This window comes from Nuphar pumila, chromosome 15 (genome assembly GCF_984573655.1).
Source record: "Nuphar pumila chromosome 15, dmNupPumi1.hap1.1, whole genome shotgun sequence".
Classification (NCBI taxonomy): domain Eukaryota; kingdom Viridiplantae; phylum Streptophyta; class Magnoliopsida; order Nymphaeales; family Nymphaeaceae; genus Nuphar; species Nuphar pumila.
Genome location: NC_143263.1, coordinates 36,813,183 through 36,831,033, shown reverse-complemented (window position 1 = coordinate 36,831,033; position 17,851 = coordinate 36,813,183). Strand labels below are relative to the sequence as shown.

The 17,851-nt window shown below is 36.4% G+C and overlaps 1 protein-coding gene across 4 annotated transcripts in view; it reads left to right on the top strand.

The window, feature by feature from the left end:
* UVR3 (DNA photolyase family protein) overlaps positions 1-17,851 on the top strand; it is a 131,555-nt gene that overhangs the window by 19,924 nt on the left and 93,780 nt on the right. For 3 of the 4 annotated variants that reach the window (XM_089988993.1, XM_089988992.1, XM_089988991.1), the window contains exons 4-8: positions 6,108-6,278; positions 6,352-6,423; positions 7,517-7,603; positions 7,721-7,819; positions 7,894-7,977. In XM_089988993.1, the coding sequence (XP_089845119.1) occupies positions 6,108-6,278; positions 6,352-6,423; positions 7,517-7,603; positions 7,721-7,819; positions 7,894-7,977 (513 nt within the window). The remainder of the gene's footprint in view (positions 1-6,107; positions 6,279-6,351; positions 6,424-7,516; positions 7,604-7,720; positions 7,820-7,893; positions 7,978-17,851) is intronic. The other variant, XM_089988994.1, reaches the window with a different exon arrangement.

Here is a 17,851-nt window from a genome sequence, read left to right as displayed (position 1 = left end):
ATCAACCCTCAATATATACACAAAGAGGTGGCTGGCTAGCCATTGGGCCAGCCTCCAACGACTCTAAATAGTGATGTTGGGAGCTTCCCAAAGTACTTCAAAAAAACTAAACTAAAAAAATAAAAATACAAATACCTATATACGAAATATATTTGACAATATATATGTATATATATACACACACACACACTGTCAAGCATATACGTATGTACAAAAGATAACTATACACATAAATCTAACACTAAATCTTCTAATCTGCCTATAACATAGTAATTAAAACATTCAATTATTCAGAGTTCTTTATCGTCTTTTCATGCACACTTGAGTCATGACAATTGTAGAAGTTTCGATGAGATGCACATGAACCTAGGCAGAGAGAGAGAGAGAGAGAGAGACTGTGAAATGAGAAAACTCGTTAACTCTGATTAGGGCTAATCTCTATGTTAAATAGAGAGAGGTCAAATATAAAAATTACAGAGTCCCTCATTAAACAAGAAATATCAAACAACCTACTTTTAAGAAACCTTAAACTTAAAACCTCTTTAATCTCAACACTCCCCCTCAAGCTGGAGCATAAATATCGATCATGCTCAGCTTGTCACGGCATTTTGAGAAATTTGGTCTAGCAAGAGGCTTTGTAAACATATCTGCAACTTGGTCCTTAGACTTTAGATATTTGGTAGTGATATGACCAACTTAAACCATATCTCTTACATAGTGGCAATCAATCTCAATATGCTTTGTCCTGTCATGAAAGACAGGATTGTTCGCTATATATGTGGCGGCCTTGTTATCACACATCATGGTCATAGGAGAGGAAACCTTCACCTGAAGATCATTCATAACCGTACGAACCCACATTAATTCAGCAGTTGTTTGGGCCATAGCCCTATACCCTGATTCTGCACTAGACTTAGCAACCACATTTTGCTTCTTACTTCTCCATGAAATTAGGTTATCTCCAAAAAACACACAGAATCCTGTGGTAGATTTTCTATCCACTACAGATCCTGCATAGTCAGCATCAGAGTAAGCCACTATATCCAGAGTTCCACCTTTCTTGAATAATAACCCTTTTTCAGGAGAGGATTTTAAATACCTGAGAATCATTATAGCTGCATTCCAGTGTACCTCAGTTGGTTTGTCCATAAATTGGCTAACTTTGCTTACTGCTAAAGCAATATCCGGCCCGGTCACAGTTACATATAGTAGCTTCCGTACTAGTGAGCGATAGCTTTTGCTGTCAACGGGTTTTCGACCCTTCTTCAAACAACTGAACTTTATGGTCCATGGGGATATTAGCTGGTTTAGCTCTCAACATTCCAGTTTCCTTTAATAAGTCAAGAACATACTTCCGTTGGGACAAAACCATCCCTTCACGACTCTTGGAAACTTCTATACACATAAAATATCTAAGTGAGCCAAGGTCTTTTGTAACAAAGTGTTTTTGAAGATGAGCCTTTGTGGCTTCAATATCTTTCACATCATCTCCTGTAAGAATGATGTCCTCCACATATACCACCATAACAACTATGCCTGAGTTGGTTTTCTTAATAAATAATGTATGGTCTGCCGCTAACCTATTAAAGCCAAAACTCGACATCACTTCAAACAACTTTTGAAACCATGCACGCGGACTTTGTTTCAAGTCATATATTGCCTTTCTCAATCTACACATCTTCTGACACTTCCCTTCAACCTCGAAGCCAGGAGGTTGTTGCATGTAAACTGTCTCAGATAGATCCCCATATAGAAATGCATTTTTCACATCTAATTGACACAAACTCCAACCATGATGAACAACTACTGAGAGAACAAGACGAATGATGCCCATCCGTGCAACAGGAGAAAAAGGTTTCAAAGAAATCAATACCATAGGTCTGAGTATACCCTTTTGCTACTAGTCTGGCCTTGTACCTTTCAATAGAACCATCCGATTTGTACTTTATTGTATATACCCATTTGCATCCAACAATGTCAGCATCCACTGGGGAATCAACTAGATCCCATGTATGCTGAGACAATAAAGCATCCATTTCTTCTTGCATAGCCAGCTTCCACCTGTTATCTAGCTCTGCCTGTTGATAGTTCAGAGGAATAGTTTCAGCAGATAAGGCTGAAATAAAGGTTTTCGTCTCATTTCCAATTCTGACATCAGACACAAAATGAGATATGGGATATAAGGTACATTGTCGAGTCCTTTTTCGTAGAGCGATTGGTCTGTTATCATCATCATGAAGATCACTGTTGTCAGTAATACTTACCTCAGGAGAAGAAGAAGATGAAGGCACCGGAGGAGGTGGAGCTTTACACACATATACCAATGGAGGATTATTAAATCGTGAAGAAGATGAAGTTTGGTTCGGTAATGAGGGCACAAACTCCAAAGGAAAAGGAAGAATAAGTAATGGAAAAAACTCAGCTGGATCAACTTGCATCTGGGAACCAATACTAGAGTAATATAGAATGGATTCCAAGAAAGATACATCCGCACTGACATACTCTCGGCGAGAAATTGGATCATAACATCGATATCCTTTTTGATTTTTTGGATAACCTATATATATGCATTTTGTAGCTTGAGCAATAGTTTATTACGGTCAGGGCCAAGTTTGTGTACAAAGCAAACACATCCAAATATTTTAGGTGATAAAGAGAAGAGTGGGGCATTAGGTTTTAGGATATGTAATGGAATTTGATCTCCCACAGAAGATGAAGGCATGCGATTGATCATATAACAAACAGTGATAATCGCATCACCCCAATATACCGCAGGAACATTGGATTGTATCATAAGGGTCCGTGCAACATCAAGTAGGTGCTTGTGTTTTCGCTCAACCACACCATTTTGCTGAGATGAATAGGCACAGGTAGTTTGGGGTTGGATGCCATGATCTTGTTAAAATTGTAACAGGACTTTTGATTTCAACTCAAGAGCATTATCAGTGCGAACAATCTTGACAATAGATTCAAACTGAGTTTTTATTTCAAGAATTAAGGATTTGATAATACTTGAAACTTCATATCTTTCTTTTATTAAGAACATCCACGTCAACTTAGAAAAGTCATCAACAATAACAAGATAATATCGACACTGAGTCTTAGTAGGAATTTTACTAGGACCCTATACATCTGCATGAAGAAGTTCAAAAACTTTATGACTGGACTGACTCTGACTCGAAGGAAACGAACTTGGATGATGCTTGCCCAACTGACATGCTTCACACTGCAATGATGTAGTAGAAGAAATTTGAGGAAAGACATAACGAAGCTTTGACAATGAAGGATGACCAAGACGACGATGCTACTGAACAGGACTGGAGTAGTGGTCTACTGCAGCATAAACATTACCCACTGGATGATGTAGGTAGTAGACTCCATTTTCTTCATGGCCTCCACCAATCTTCTTCCCCGTCCATAAATCCTGAAAATGACAACCCATCGGATCAAATATCACTTTACAGTTTAGTTCTTTAGTAAGACAACTAATAGAGAGTAAACTTTGAGGAAAATTTGGAGCATGCAGAACATTTTTCAACTGTAAGGAGGAGGATATAGAAACATTTCCTTGACCAACAACTGGTAAGGAACTCCCATCGGCTAATGAGACTCCTCGATGAACATTAATATCCTTTAGATCTGAAAAGAAAAACGAATTTCCACACAAATGTCTGGATGCACCAGAGTCAATAATCCACTTACTATCATTCCCTGTTGGGTAGGCAACACCAGCTACAGGAGAGGAGGAGCTCGAAGGGCGAAGAGCTATAAGCTCATCATATTCTGCTCGACTGAGGGTGATACTGTCACTTGCAGAGGTATTCTCATGTGCATTTGTTACCTTTAGTGTAGTAACATTTGCTTTTGGAGCATTTGACTTTGATGAAGAAAAAGAAGGTCAACCATGCTTATCCCAACAACGATCTTCTAAATGTCCACATTTTCCACAGAATGTACATTGAAGTTTTCCTCTGCCTCCTATACCTTTGCCACAACCTCGTCCTCGGTTATTCTGAATATTTCCACGCCCATAACCAGATGAGACAGCGAGAGCAGATGACTGGGACACAGGATGAGATTGTGGAAGAGAGATCGCAAGTCTACTCAGACGATTGTATGCATCAGCAAGAGTAGGTACATCAGATCCAGTCAGCATTTGGACTTTGCAACAGAGAATTCGGAAGATAAACCAGTGAGAAACCGAGCAACCATAGTCTGTTCTTGACGATCCTTGTGTTTCGAACAACAAAGAGGTTTGTGAGCATTGAGTCTTTCAAACACAGCTTTGACAGAGGCATAGTACTGGGCCAAGGTCTGATCTCCCTGCTGTAAATTATATATTTCCTGTTCGACTTGCAAGATATGACTCACATTAGTCTCTTGTGAGTACATATCTCGAAGATTGTCCCACATCTGTTTGGCTGTATTATAGTAAATTAGACCATCTGCAATATGAGGTTCAACACTATTCATGATCCATGACATAACAATGTCATTATCTTTGTTCCAAGTAATATATTTTCCCACCTTTTCATTTGATTCACTTTCCAACAAAATATGTTTTCTACGATGTCTAGATACCGACATCATAAACGTTATGGACCACCTGGCATAGTTTGTTTCATTCAATCTCACAGAAGAACCATACGCAAAGGGGTTTGCAAATGCCTTATATTCCCCAATATTCTCATTTTTGGAATCAAATTTCGAAACATCACCCATAATGAATAATACTTAACAGGGAATGAGATATTTGATGCTAATACTGCTGCAAAAAGAAATCGATTCACTCTCTTAATCACTTATGATTAAAAAAAAATTTAATGTTCATCAACCACAAGCCAACTAACACAGGAGCAACATATTTCATAATCTTGTGTTCAGTCAATTTCAGTCAATTTCCACGACCACCCAAAGCTGTTCAACCCACATCAGGGATAAAACCACATCAGCAAAGAAAAAACAATGTATTTCACCCTCATACAACAACTTCTTTGACAACTACACACGGTTATTTAACCCAAAACATATATCAGATCAGATAAGGCAATGAGATCTGAAAAAAAAACTGAACCACATCGAACTCGGCATCCAGGTTCACGACCACAGAAAAAAAACAGCACAGGAAATGAGATCTGAGAAGAACAAAACCATGTCGAACTCGGCATCCAGATTCACAACCAAAGATAATATGAGCATACACAAAAAAAGAAATCACGGCAGCTGCTCCCAGACACAGAAATCACGACAACTTAAAAAAATACCACAACACAGGGGTTACGGCAAGAGAACACCTTTCACATCCAGATCCAACACTGTTGCTTATCAATAGGTTTTCTTTACTTCCACAAAACAAACTTTTGTTTCTTCTGTGCACCATTCAACTCTACCATATCCCGATCCTGAAGACACGCAGTCACCGTGTCCCTTAGATCTGATGACAAATCTGGGCCATGACCTTAGTCAGACCCCAGATCTGTTATCAGATCTATGCAAAAATAAATAAATAAATGTGCACACCTGGTTCCAACTTTTTTTTTTGTTGGTGTAGATCGATCACGCTCCCGAGATCTACCGCTCTGATACCATGTAGAAGTTTCGATGAGATGCACAAGAATCTAGAGAGAGAGAGAGAGAGAGAGAGAGAGAGAGAGAGAGAGAGAGAGAGAGAGAGAGAGAGAGAGAGAGAGAGAGACGGCTGTGAAATGAGAAAACTCGTTAACTTTGATTAGGGCTAATCTCTATGTTAAATAGTGAGAGGCCAAATATAAAAATTACATACGAGTCCCTCATTAAACAAGAAATATCAAATAACCTATTTTTAAGAAAACTTAAACTTAAAACCTCTTTAATCTCAACAACAGTAACATGATTTTTTTGTGTGTGTTTTCCATGGGGATGAATATATATTTCTTTTAATATTAATTTGGCATTGTTGTAGGGACTAAAGAGCAATAACATCTAGTTTGTTCTAGTTCCAAAAAGTACATGTTTGAGCTTTTCTTCTTTTTATTTTTAATTTTTCATCTAGATCCATTTCTTCTTCACGAGTCTTTGACTAATTTAATTTGCAATCCATTTTTGTTGGATGCATTCCAATATTAAAGAATGGTGGGAAGCCACCATTAACCTATCAATCATTTCTAAAACTAGTCGGAAGGCCACAACTTTCAATTGCACAAGCTCCAGAACAACTTCCTTCTTTGGGTGACACTGAAGAATGTGATTTTCCTAGCGTACCAAGAATCACAGAACTAGGCTATGGGGATGTCAGACAGGTTAGATCCCTTTTATGAATGTCCAAATAGTTGTCATTTTGTTATTCATTGTACATGTGCTGCTTAATTGCAGGAAGAGTTCTCTCCTCTTCGAGGGGGTGAATCTGAAGCTTTAAAGAGATTGACGGAAGTGCTTCATGACAAGGCATGTAACAACCAATCACTATGTTTTTTTCCTTTTATCTTGCATTGTTTGTATATGGCTTAACCATCCAATAAATTTCCTCTCAAGATGGTTTTACTAGAACTTTTGATATCCTTTTACCTGGTGCAATATTTTGAACCAAATTTATCAAATAATTGATGTCTACTTGGTTACTTTGCAGATCATGGTCTTAATTGCCCTTCTTTTTAGTAAGCGCTTTATTCAATATCTTGTTTAGGAATTTAGGGTTATCATTGTCATTAATGCTCTAAAGAGAAGTATACTGCAAACGGATTGGTAAATTTATCGTATTTAATCGTATTTGTTGCAAAATCAATCTTAGTTTTTCTCCTTCAACTATCTATATTATATTCTTTTGCATCTTTTCTCTCTACCCTTTCCGTTCTATTTCTATCTTGAATATTGAACACTTAGTGCATGTCATTTACAGACAATGCACATTAGTTAACTTTCAGAGTCTCAGGTATTTTCAGCACATGATTTGCATTAGGACTATAAGCAACAAAGGCCCCACTCTATGTTGAGGCATCTTGATCTATTAATACTGTTTGAACTATTAGAGTAAAGCAATTGGTGTTCATGTTATGCCTAGGTTCTGGGCCTCTTTTGGTTGCTTGGTTCACTTAGGTGCACATAAGTGGCATCACCTAAAACTATATAAGTTATAAAGTTCAAAATTTTGAACATGTGTAATCTTAAGGGTATTAGAGCTATGTTTCATGCTTTAAGGAATAGGTCGAGAGAGAGAGAGAGAGAGAGAGAGAGAGAGAGAGAGAGAGAGAGAGAGAGAGAGAGAGATGATGATGATGATGATGATGACCCTTTTCCTTTAGATTGGTCTAAGAAAAAATCTACCAAATGCAAAAATAACATATATGTGCAAGTGTAAGAAGACAAAAATACCCTTTCAGAAACTGAGATACATAAATACCGTGCTCTAACATTCCCTTCAGAATGCTTTTACGTTGACTGCTTTTGTTTCTTCATTCTGATGGGTACTGGCTATTCTTTCTCAAAATGTCCGCCTGGTATGAAGTATGAACTTGTGTAAAGTCCTTGTCACTTCATGCAGGAGTGGGTTGCGAGCTTTGAGAAACCTAAAGGTGATCCAACTGCCTTTTCTAAGCCAGCAACAACAGTTTTGTCCCCTTACTTGAAGGTTTGGTAAAAGGCATTCCTTTTTTGGGAGATATAGATTCTAAAACTTTATTTCATATTTTAAGAAGTGAATGGGTTTATAATGCTGACCTTAGTTTTTATTTTTTTATTTTTTCAGTTTGGTTGCCTTTCTTCAAGATACTTCTATCAATGCCTCCAAGATGTTTATAAAAAGGTCAAAAAACATACATCCCCTCCGGTTTCACTTTTTGGACAGGTTGGTGGGCTGAGGGTTTTGTTAAAAATTGTTCTTGTGGAACTGGCTAGTGACGAGATCTTGTATTATTTTAGCTGTTATGGCGAGAGTTTTTCTACACCGTGGGATTTGGCACTCCAAATTTTGACAGGATGAAAGGAAATAAAATTTGCAAACAGGTAATGGTTATTAGAACTTAAGCATTCTCTTGATCTGATTTACATATTTCATGTTTATCTGGATCATATGTGAATTGAATTTCTTTCAGATGCCTAATTTGGTCTCTTTCTTTTTTTCTAATTAAGGTACATGAGGTACCTCATGAAATGAAAAATGAAAAAACTATGTGATTTCTGTTGTTTTAAAAGTTAGCTTTTGAATGGTTGGAGAAAAATTTTCTAAGAAATACTGCTCTAATTTTCTGTCTTCCTAATTCCTACCCTAAAAAATTTCAGCTTTAGGGAACTTTGCATATTTCATCCCCCTAATTCCTTTTCTCCAAATTAGATACCACATTTCTTGACAAAGGCCACAGGGAAAAGGAAATACAATTTGTTGTATGAAGTACTTGAAGAGTCAACAATGACAATCATAAAAGGAGCCTTCTTTAAAATGTGAAAGCTAAGTGTTTTGGTTTGATAGCAATTGACATACAACACAACATGACCTACAATTGGTTAGTATAGATTCATTAGACTTCATATGACATGTAATGGTTTTCTCAATATGGGTAGACAAAGGGAAAGGAGAGAGGAAGAAGCACATGTGAAAGCCGATCCCAATATTGAATTTGTAATGAAACAAGGTACAATGAAACAATAGTGAAACAAAACAATGCCAACAAAGGGATTTAATAAACTCACTTAAGGTTGGTCACTAATGTACCAAATACAATTTCAAAAGAGATAAAAATATCAAACAACACAAGAGGCAAACAAGCCTATAAGATGGGAAAAAAACTGTAGAGAAAACCCTCAAATGCGCTCTTTGGACTGCCTTCCAACAATCATTATTATGATTGTTGTGCCCAACAATCATATTTTGACTATTGTGTCCAACAATCATATTATGATTGTTATGCCTAACAGTCATAATATGGTTGTTGGGCAGGTTATTTATTACAATGCTAAATTATATTTCAGTCCTTAGTGGACTGTATTATATGATAAAAGAAAGAAATACCCATATCGGGTATTTGAATACAATTTTCTTTTTAACACTCCTCAAACTTATGGGGAAATCACCCAAAGTTTGCTAAGAAAATAAAAAAAATTGACGCAGTGGGAGAGCTTTGGTGAAGAAGTCTGCAATCTGAAATTCAAACTAGACATATGACAATGTAATAGTCCCCTTCAAATATTCTTCGCGAACATAGTGACAATCCATTTCAATGTGTTTTGTTCGCTCGTGAAATGTGTGATTGTTGGCTATATAGATGACATTTTTATTATCACAACATAGCTTTGAAGGTTATGAGACATCAACATCCATATCGGAAAGTAGTGCTCTCATCCACACAACTTCAGTAGGTGTGGTAGTCATTGCCCTGTACTCAACTTACGTAGAGGATAAAGACAATTTCTGTTGTTTTTTGCATCGCCAAGAAATGAGAGAATCACCTAAAAACAAACAAAAGACAGTGGTTGAGTGACAGTTATTGAGATCTCCTCCCCAGTCAGAATCAGTGTAAGAAATAAGACTTAAGGATGAGGAAGAGGATATAAATAGTCCTTTAGATATAGTTTTCTTGATGTATCGAACTATTCTTAATACTGCACTCATGTGACCGGTTGTGGACGCATGTTGAAATTGACTTGCAGAATGTACGACATGCACAATATCTGACCTTGTAATGGACATGTACATCAATGATCTAATAAGTTGTTGATAAGGAGTTAGATCATCTAATAATACTCCATCTTCAGCTCGCATTTTTGCATTTATTACTTCAGGAGTATCAACATATTTTGTGTCAGTGATTCCTGAACGCTCAACAATATCAGCTGCAAACTTGATTTGAGATAAAGTGTATCATCTAGGTGAGTAAGCTACTTCAATTCCTAAAAAGTATCTCAAAAAACCAAGATCAGTCATATCAAAGGATTTTTTAAGCAAAATTTTAATATCTTCAATTTCCTTTTGATCATTCCTTGTGATGATCATATCATCAACATACAAAAGGAGAATGATCAATGAGGTACCTGTAAATCTCACAAAAAGAGTAGTATCAGTGTAACAAGATTTAAATCCAAGTTTTAATATCGTACCACTAAACCGATCATACCATGCTTTAGGGGCTTGTTTAAGCCTGTATATAGCTTTTTGAAGACGAAGGACCATGCCTTCTTCAATAGACAGACAGGGGGAGGATCCATGTATACTTCATTTAAGTTTCCATTCAAGAATGCATTTTTAACATCTAACTGATATATCAGTCATTTTCAAATGGATGCTATAGCAACTAGAGTTCTAACTATAGTCATGCGAGCTACTGGGTCAAAAGTCTCTTCATAATCTATACCATATTCTTGAGAATATCCTTTTGCAACAAGTTTTGCTTTATATCTCTCAAGAGACCCATCACTTTTTGTTTTAATTTTAAACACCCATCTACACCCTATTGTCTTCTTTCTGATAGGAAGATGTTGAATTGCCCAAGTGTGATCCTTGTGTAATATATCTAATTCAATTTTCATGGCTTCAAGCCATTCTTTTATATTTTTGGCCTTGTCATAGTTGGATGGTTCATGCTAGGAATGAATGGCTAGAAGACATGCCCTGTAGTTTGGTAAGAAGGATTCATATACGACAAACCTACTTGGAGGCCTATGTGTTCGTTCTGACCTTCTAACACTAGTTTCTTCAGTATTTGTTAGTTGTATATATCTGTCAAGGGCACATGAATGCTCCCCAATATTTCGTCTAGAGTATTGAAGAAGATCTTGAGATGTTTTGCTACTTGAGTCATTAATAGACTCAAAGGTTTGAATATCATTACTAATATCTTTATTGGGTAACAAATCAAATAAGAAAGCATACTCGGATTCTTCCTTAGGAACTTCAAAATCAAATCCATTGTCATTTTCTAGAAAGGTAACATTTCTAGAAACATAGAGTGTGTCATTTGTTTTATCATAACATCGATATCGTTTTTTATTATCAGCATAACCAAGAAAGACACATTTTATGGCTTTAGGAGAGAGTTTGCTATATTTTTCAAGAAGCACAAAGCATTTACAAGAAGGCATTCTATTTATTAGATAGATTGCAGTTAGGGCAGCTTTAACCTAAAATTGCTTTGGAATTTCTTTTGAAATAAGTAGGGTTCTAGTAGTTTTAATGATGCGACGATGTTTTCTTTCAGAAATCTCATTTTGTTGAGGTGTCCTAGGGCATGATTTTTGATGCACAATTCCATGACTTTTAAATATAATTGAAATTCATTTGAAAGAAACTCTCCCCTAGAGTCGGAGCAGAAGACTTTAATGTTTGTTTTAAATTGATTTTTAACTAGATTATGAAAGTTTTTAAAACATGAAAAAACTTCAGATTTGAGTTTTATAAAGTAAATCCAAGTATGTCTACTAAAATCATCTATAAATGTAACATAGTATGCATAACCACCTTTTGACATAACATGAGCGGGACCCCACACATCCGAATGCACTAATTCAAAAATTTTATGTGTCACAGAGGTTCTAGACCCATTATGTATCATTTATTTTTTTCTAAGTATACAATCTTCATATACACAATTTTATCTTTACAATTTTTTTTCAAAAATAGAAAAAAGATAATTTGGATATACTTGGGTATCCTAATCTTTTATGCCAAAGATCTATATTAATGTCTTTGACATGATTACAAAACGAGTATTTTTGTAAACACAAGAAATCTATATATTAAAGGTCTCCTCATCTATGGCCTTGCCCAATCAACTTTCATAACTGGAGATCCTGCATCCAACACGCCTTAGATGAGAAGAATACTTTACAACCATAGTCAGTAATTTGAGAGATAAAAAAAAGATTTAAATCCAGTTTGGGAATGGCTCACTTTTAGAACAATTTTTTTTTTTGAAATATCATCAAGATTTCCTAAGCTTTTGACTTTAAAGAGGTACCATCGACAGTTGACATACATGAGAAATATGATTTAGTGCAATCGGATAATAGAGACTCATTATGAGTCATGTGGAAAGAAGCACCCGAGTTTAGAATCCAAGAGGTCTTACCTGGAGGAGACGAGCAAGAGATGACAACCCCAGATGTAGAAGGTGTAGCCTTGAGAAGTTATGAGATAGCTTCTGCTATTTGAGCAAGATTTAATTCATTGAAGTTGCCTCGTTTTCTTGATTCTTGAGGTTCTTCACTTAAGGCGGCCACCTTTTTAAATTTGGGACATTTCGGTCTTATATGTTCGGGTTTCTTACAATGATGACAAATAATTTTACCTTTATATTCTCCCTTGTATCCTCCTCCATTGTGTCCTTCTCCATTGAACTTCTTCTCAAAGTGAGGTGATTTATATGTTTTCACAAAATTTCTGGGGCTTGCCATGGCAATGACCTCATCATTAGACTTGTGCATTCCAAGTCTTTTCTCTTCTTGACAAATTTGAGCAAGGGCCTCACTTATAGAAGGAGAAGTGGTCCTATGAGTAAGGAAGATCTTACTTGCTCAAATTCTGGTTGAAGGCCGTAAAGAAAGGAGAAAATATTTTCTCTTTCGATTTGGGTCTTCATATTAATAGCCAAACCTTCCCATTTTGGTTCCAACATGGATAATTCATCCCAAATAGGAGATAAAATACCTTAAAAATCTCTTACACTTTTATCTCCTTGTTTTGAATTACGTATCTTGTCTTGGATATAATAAAGTCTAGCCATATCCTTTTGGATAAAGGTATTTCTTTAGAAAGCTCCATGCGTCACATGTCTTCTTGAATTTGATGATATTGGTGGCGGAGAGTATTTGTGCATTGCTTGCCTCCCAATCTCCAATTTATTTTGGTATTCTTGCAAGGCTTTTTCTTTTTTTTCTTCGGACAAGGCTTTGACTTGATCTCCTCTTCTAATCAATTTGAGTTGTGGTTCCACTACTAGAACCACCAACAAAACCCCATAATTTTTTCCTTTAATATGATTCTCTATAGCCGTCGCCCACATCAAATAGTTGTTTTCATTGAGTTTGTAGGTGATGACGGCGGCAGGCTTTCTTTCTCCCATAATGAATACTTGAGTTTAGAATAGAGGAGATAGGGAATGATCAGTGATCGAAGAACACTTCCTTCACGAGATTCTCCTTCTTTCAAGAGCCTAGCTTTGATACCATGTAATGAAACAAGGTACAATGAAACAATAGTGAAACAAACACAATGCCAACAATGGGATTTAATAAACTCACTTAAGGTTGGTCATTAATGGACCAAATACAATCTCAAAGAGATAAAAATATCAAACAACACAAGAGGCATACAAGCCTATAAAATGGGAAAAAACTCTAGAGAAAACCCTCAAATGCTTCTAAGAGCATTGAGGAATAACAAGGGAGTGAGGCTCTATTTATAGATCCTCACTCCAGCACATGGGAGGCCGTCCAACTCTTTGGACTGCCTTCCAACAATCATTATTATGACTGTTATGCCTAATGGGCAGGTTATTTATTATAATGCTAAATTACATTTCAGTCCCTAGTGGACTGTACTATATGATAAAAGATAGAAATACCCTTATCGGGTATTTTAATACAAATTTATTTTTAACATAATTCTCCTTAATGGGTCAACTGTCTACGTATCCTTATGTATAAATAGTTACTGTGGTTACATTAGGGTTTGGTGATTTACCAAAAATGCCCTTTACATATACCAACAACACAAAATTATAAACATATCCCTATATTCCTAACAACCTCTCTGAAGGTGTACATGTTCTTCTGATCATGGACAACTTGCCTTTAAGAAATCAGATGTAACGAACCTAAATCATACCCTTTAAAAAGTGCAAAATTTGTTTTTTTTTTAAATCAATTGCGGAAATATTCCCAAAGACCCAGTACCTTTACAGTTTCACTAAGAGTTGGATAACCAAACAAACCACCAGGGATCTTACATTTATCATCCACAACATAGCAAGCCAAATTTTATTAATTAAGTAATAATGGTCTCAAAACAATTACATAAAAATTCAGAGTACATAAACAATTAAATGTAAAGAAAGAGTAAAGAAGAGTAGAATCACGCTGTCCATCTGTGAAGCTGTCTAGCAAACGTGTAGCACTCGTAGCTCTCCCAGAAGTGAGTCGTTTCACTGATCCCCTATGGATGCGAAAAACCACAAAAGTAGGGGTGTCAGAAATTCGAAGAATTCTGTGTACGAATCCCTATAATGAAACAAGTAAGCATAAATAATACAAATAAGATTTCATGCAATAACTTAGAGAAATACTATTGCAATAAGAACATGGTTCAGATAAGCATTTAGAACATTCAACATGTAACAAGATAAAATATTATGCATTTAATAATAAAGGGCAAGTAGAGAAGCATGTAAATATGCATGATCTAATGTATAACAGGAAAATGCATAAATACTTTATTATCTTTGATCAAGTTCTTTTATTATATGCATGCCCCTATCAAATGCACACAATTTAAGTTCTCCTTCTTATTATCGTTGCCCGTGGATACACCAAACATGTAAAAATTTCTGAGGTCAAGTAGGGTTCTCAAGATAACTTAGAACACAAGTTGTATTTTATTACTGGGTTCCAAACTTAACCCTCGATCGATATCAGGAAACAACACCATCCATCAGAACATTAGAAAACAACATCTAATGTCGGGACACCATGAAAAACATCCACAAGTGCCGCTTCTTGGTATATCAAAACAACAGTTGTGTCTACACACCACTCTCAGGCAAAGTGGCGAAAACTTCCTAAAATCGTGTCCAGGAGAAAGAACCTCAATATCAGGTTCAGAGGCAACATCGCACACAAATTTTTTTGTATCCTTTCGCTTTCCCCAAAACCGTAACTCCAAGAGTCTCGTACTTTCGATGAGACATCTCAGAAAGTACATTACATTGCTCATTTTCTTTGTCTTATTATTAATAGTTGTTTTATTAATTTGTAATTCAGCATGCCAAATTAATATCATAAAATCGCATTTCCAAATGCAAGGCTCATCACGGGACTCCCGCTCGTGGAAGAATGCAGAACAGTGCAATATAGAGAAAAAATATCCAATGTGATTTTTGCGATGTATAAACACAAGTAGAAGAACAATTCCAGCTTAGGGCTCATCAGGCCCACGATGATTGAGTTTGATTATCGATGCATCGTATGTAAAAATCATAACATGCTATTTATGCAATAATGTTAACATGCTTTTCAATGCACAATCATATATGCCAATTTAAAAATGTGCATGAACTACAACATTCATATGCATGTGTCCACACTATTCATGTGCATATGTTGATGCAATCATGCCACATACATGCTTTCATTCATGAATCATCTCAACCAGAACATGTGAATATTCATGCATTTACGTACATACTAAACACACCTTAGTTTATGTATACATATGCATTTGAATCAAATCTCATATTGCATAATACTTAAGCACGTCACATCAAGTCAAAACATGTGAAAGCTTCCATTCATAACATGAATTAAGATTACCATACATGCATATAACTAAATATGGAAATTTAACTTGCATTTTGAAATTCAAGTTCCAGATTCCATCAACACTATGTATTAAGTATAAATTTTTTTTATAGGCCTATCAAGCCTAGCTGACCCCGTTGGTTAGGGTTCAGCCCCGACCCAGCTGAACCCAGACAAGCCACCCGCCTGTCCAACACAAGGTTTTTATTTCAAAAACTTTTGTTTCAAACTATTTTTTTTTCTTTTTGTTTGATACACAAGCAGCTTGCACAGGCAGAACCTGTGCATGAAAGGCCGATCTGCAGAGACACTTGGACTAATGTACACTTAAATGGTCAACTGCAGATCAGCGTCTCTGCAGACACGGGTCCTACTTGTCACTGTTCTCCTAGTCTTTCGGCTTTAGATATTGGCCAGTAAATGCCAAGGCAGTATGACTTGCATGTAGAGGTGCTAGTGGGATTAGTTGGACCTGATTTTAAATCACTATACAAGTATAAAGCGGTTCAGGTTTATGAATAATTTGAGTTTTGGTTCATTTTGGGTATGGACCAGATAGGTTGCCAATTGAATTGGGCTCAACAAACTGGATTAAGAGGGTTGAATTTAAGAATGAATATAGGGATACTTACTGCTAAATCAAGATATTGGGACGATTTTGATTGGGCAACTCTGTGTGAATCGGTCTTCATATCACTTCACTTGTTTTTTTTTCTTTTGTTTCTGGAATTACAACTTGCTTATTTATGAAGGCTAGTACATACTAAAACCCCCTTTTTTTGTTTCAATGGCTCGTCCAGATGGTCGACAGAACTGGCCTGCCGGGTTCAGCCCTACAGGGTCTGGCAGACCCAAAGAGGGCCTGTCGTGACCCGCCAAATCTGACAAGATCCTGGTAGGACTCAAATCTGCCAGGTTTCTGGCCGGCCCAATGTCAAGGGCCAAAAAAATTCTTTTGTAAACATGAGCAGACTGTAAATGTATAAAAATACTCATGCTTAACTATGATGGTGCATACATGAGCATATAAAATTTCAGGTTGCACATGTATGCAGAATTTTGCCTTTCAAGCCTGTATGCCTTGAAAAGAAGTGTATTCCTTGTTACGGATCATGGGTCAGGAGATCCATGTTAAATTATGTATATATAAATATATATATACATATACTTATATATATACATTAGTGTATATATATAAGTATATATACGTATATATGTATATATACATAATTATATAATTTTTTCCTGTTTTGTATAAACCAAAAACCCGATAGGGGTGTAATTATGTACCTTTTTCTTTTTTACCTTTTTCTCTTTTTCCTCTTTTTCTTTTTCTTTTTATTTTTGTCTTTTTTGCTTTTTGGAATCATAAAGGGGCCCCACCCATCTAGTCGTTGGGGCCCCAACAGTCATATTTATGACTGTTGGGGCTCCCAACGACTAGAAGGGAGCCCCCTTTATGGGTCCTCTTTAGTGCCTCCCTCCTCTATATAAAGAGGAGGTTCCCCCTTGTAAATGTATGGTTTTTTACACCCTTCTCTTCCTTTCTTCAATAAATCCAACTTATGACTTTAAGTCATTTTTTATATTTGTGAGTTTTGTGTGTGCACATTTGGTGTTTGTGTTCTTGGCTCTTGTAGTCACTCTTAAGGAGTGACTCTTTGCCCTATTGGTGCTTCCGCCTCTTTTCATTACATGGTATCAGAGCAAGGTTGGTGATTGGGCTTTTCTTTTGTCATCTTGGAAAGCGTGCCTCTCAAAGTTTTGAAGAAAGGAAGTATATTTGGTGCTGATGGAACGTGACTCTAAAGTGGAGCTCTCTTTCAAGCTAAATGGGTTCAACTACCTCATGTGGGCCTCCGCTATGGAAAATCATCTAAGAGGTAAGAAACTTTGGGGTTTTGTTATGGGGACTACTCCCGAACCCTCTCTTGTTCTTACCAAAATTGAAAATGAAGTTGAAAAGGCTTTAGATGGCGATGAACGCATCAAAGCGTTTAATGAACATCAATCCCAAATTGAGGATTGGGAAAGTAACCATGCCAAAATTTTGGCATGGTTTATGAACAATGTAGATCTTAAAAATTGTGCCAATATTGTCAAGTTTAGAAGAGCCAATGAGGCTTGGTTTTTCCTTAAGGGTATGTATACCCAAAAGGATCTTGCTCGGCAATTCTTTTGTCAAGAAAAAATTCGTTCCACTAAACAAATGGATATGAGTGTTCGGGACTATTTTAGCTCTCTAACCCCTCTTTGGGATGAGCTTGCCCTTCTTGAGCCCAAATAGGTTGCTCCACAAGACATTGAACTAAGAAGGGAACAAATTAAAAAAGAGCACTTTTTTCAATTCCTTCATGGACTTCACCCGAAATTT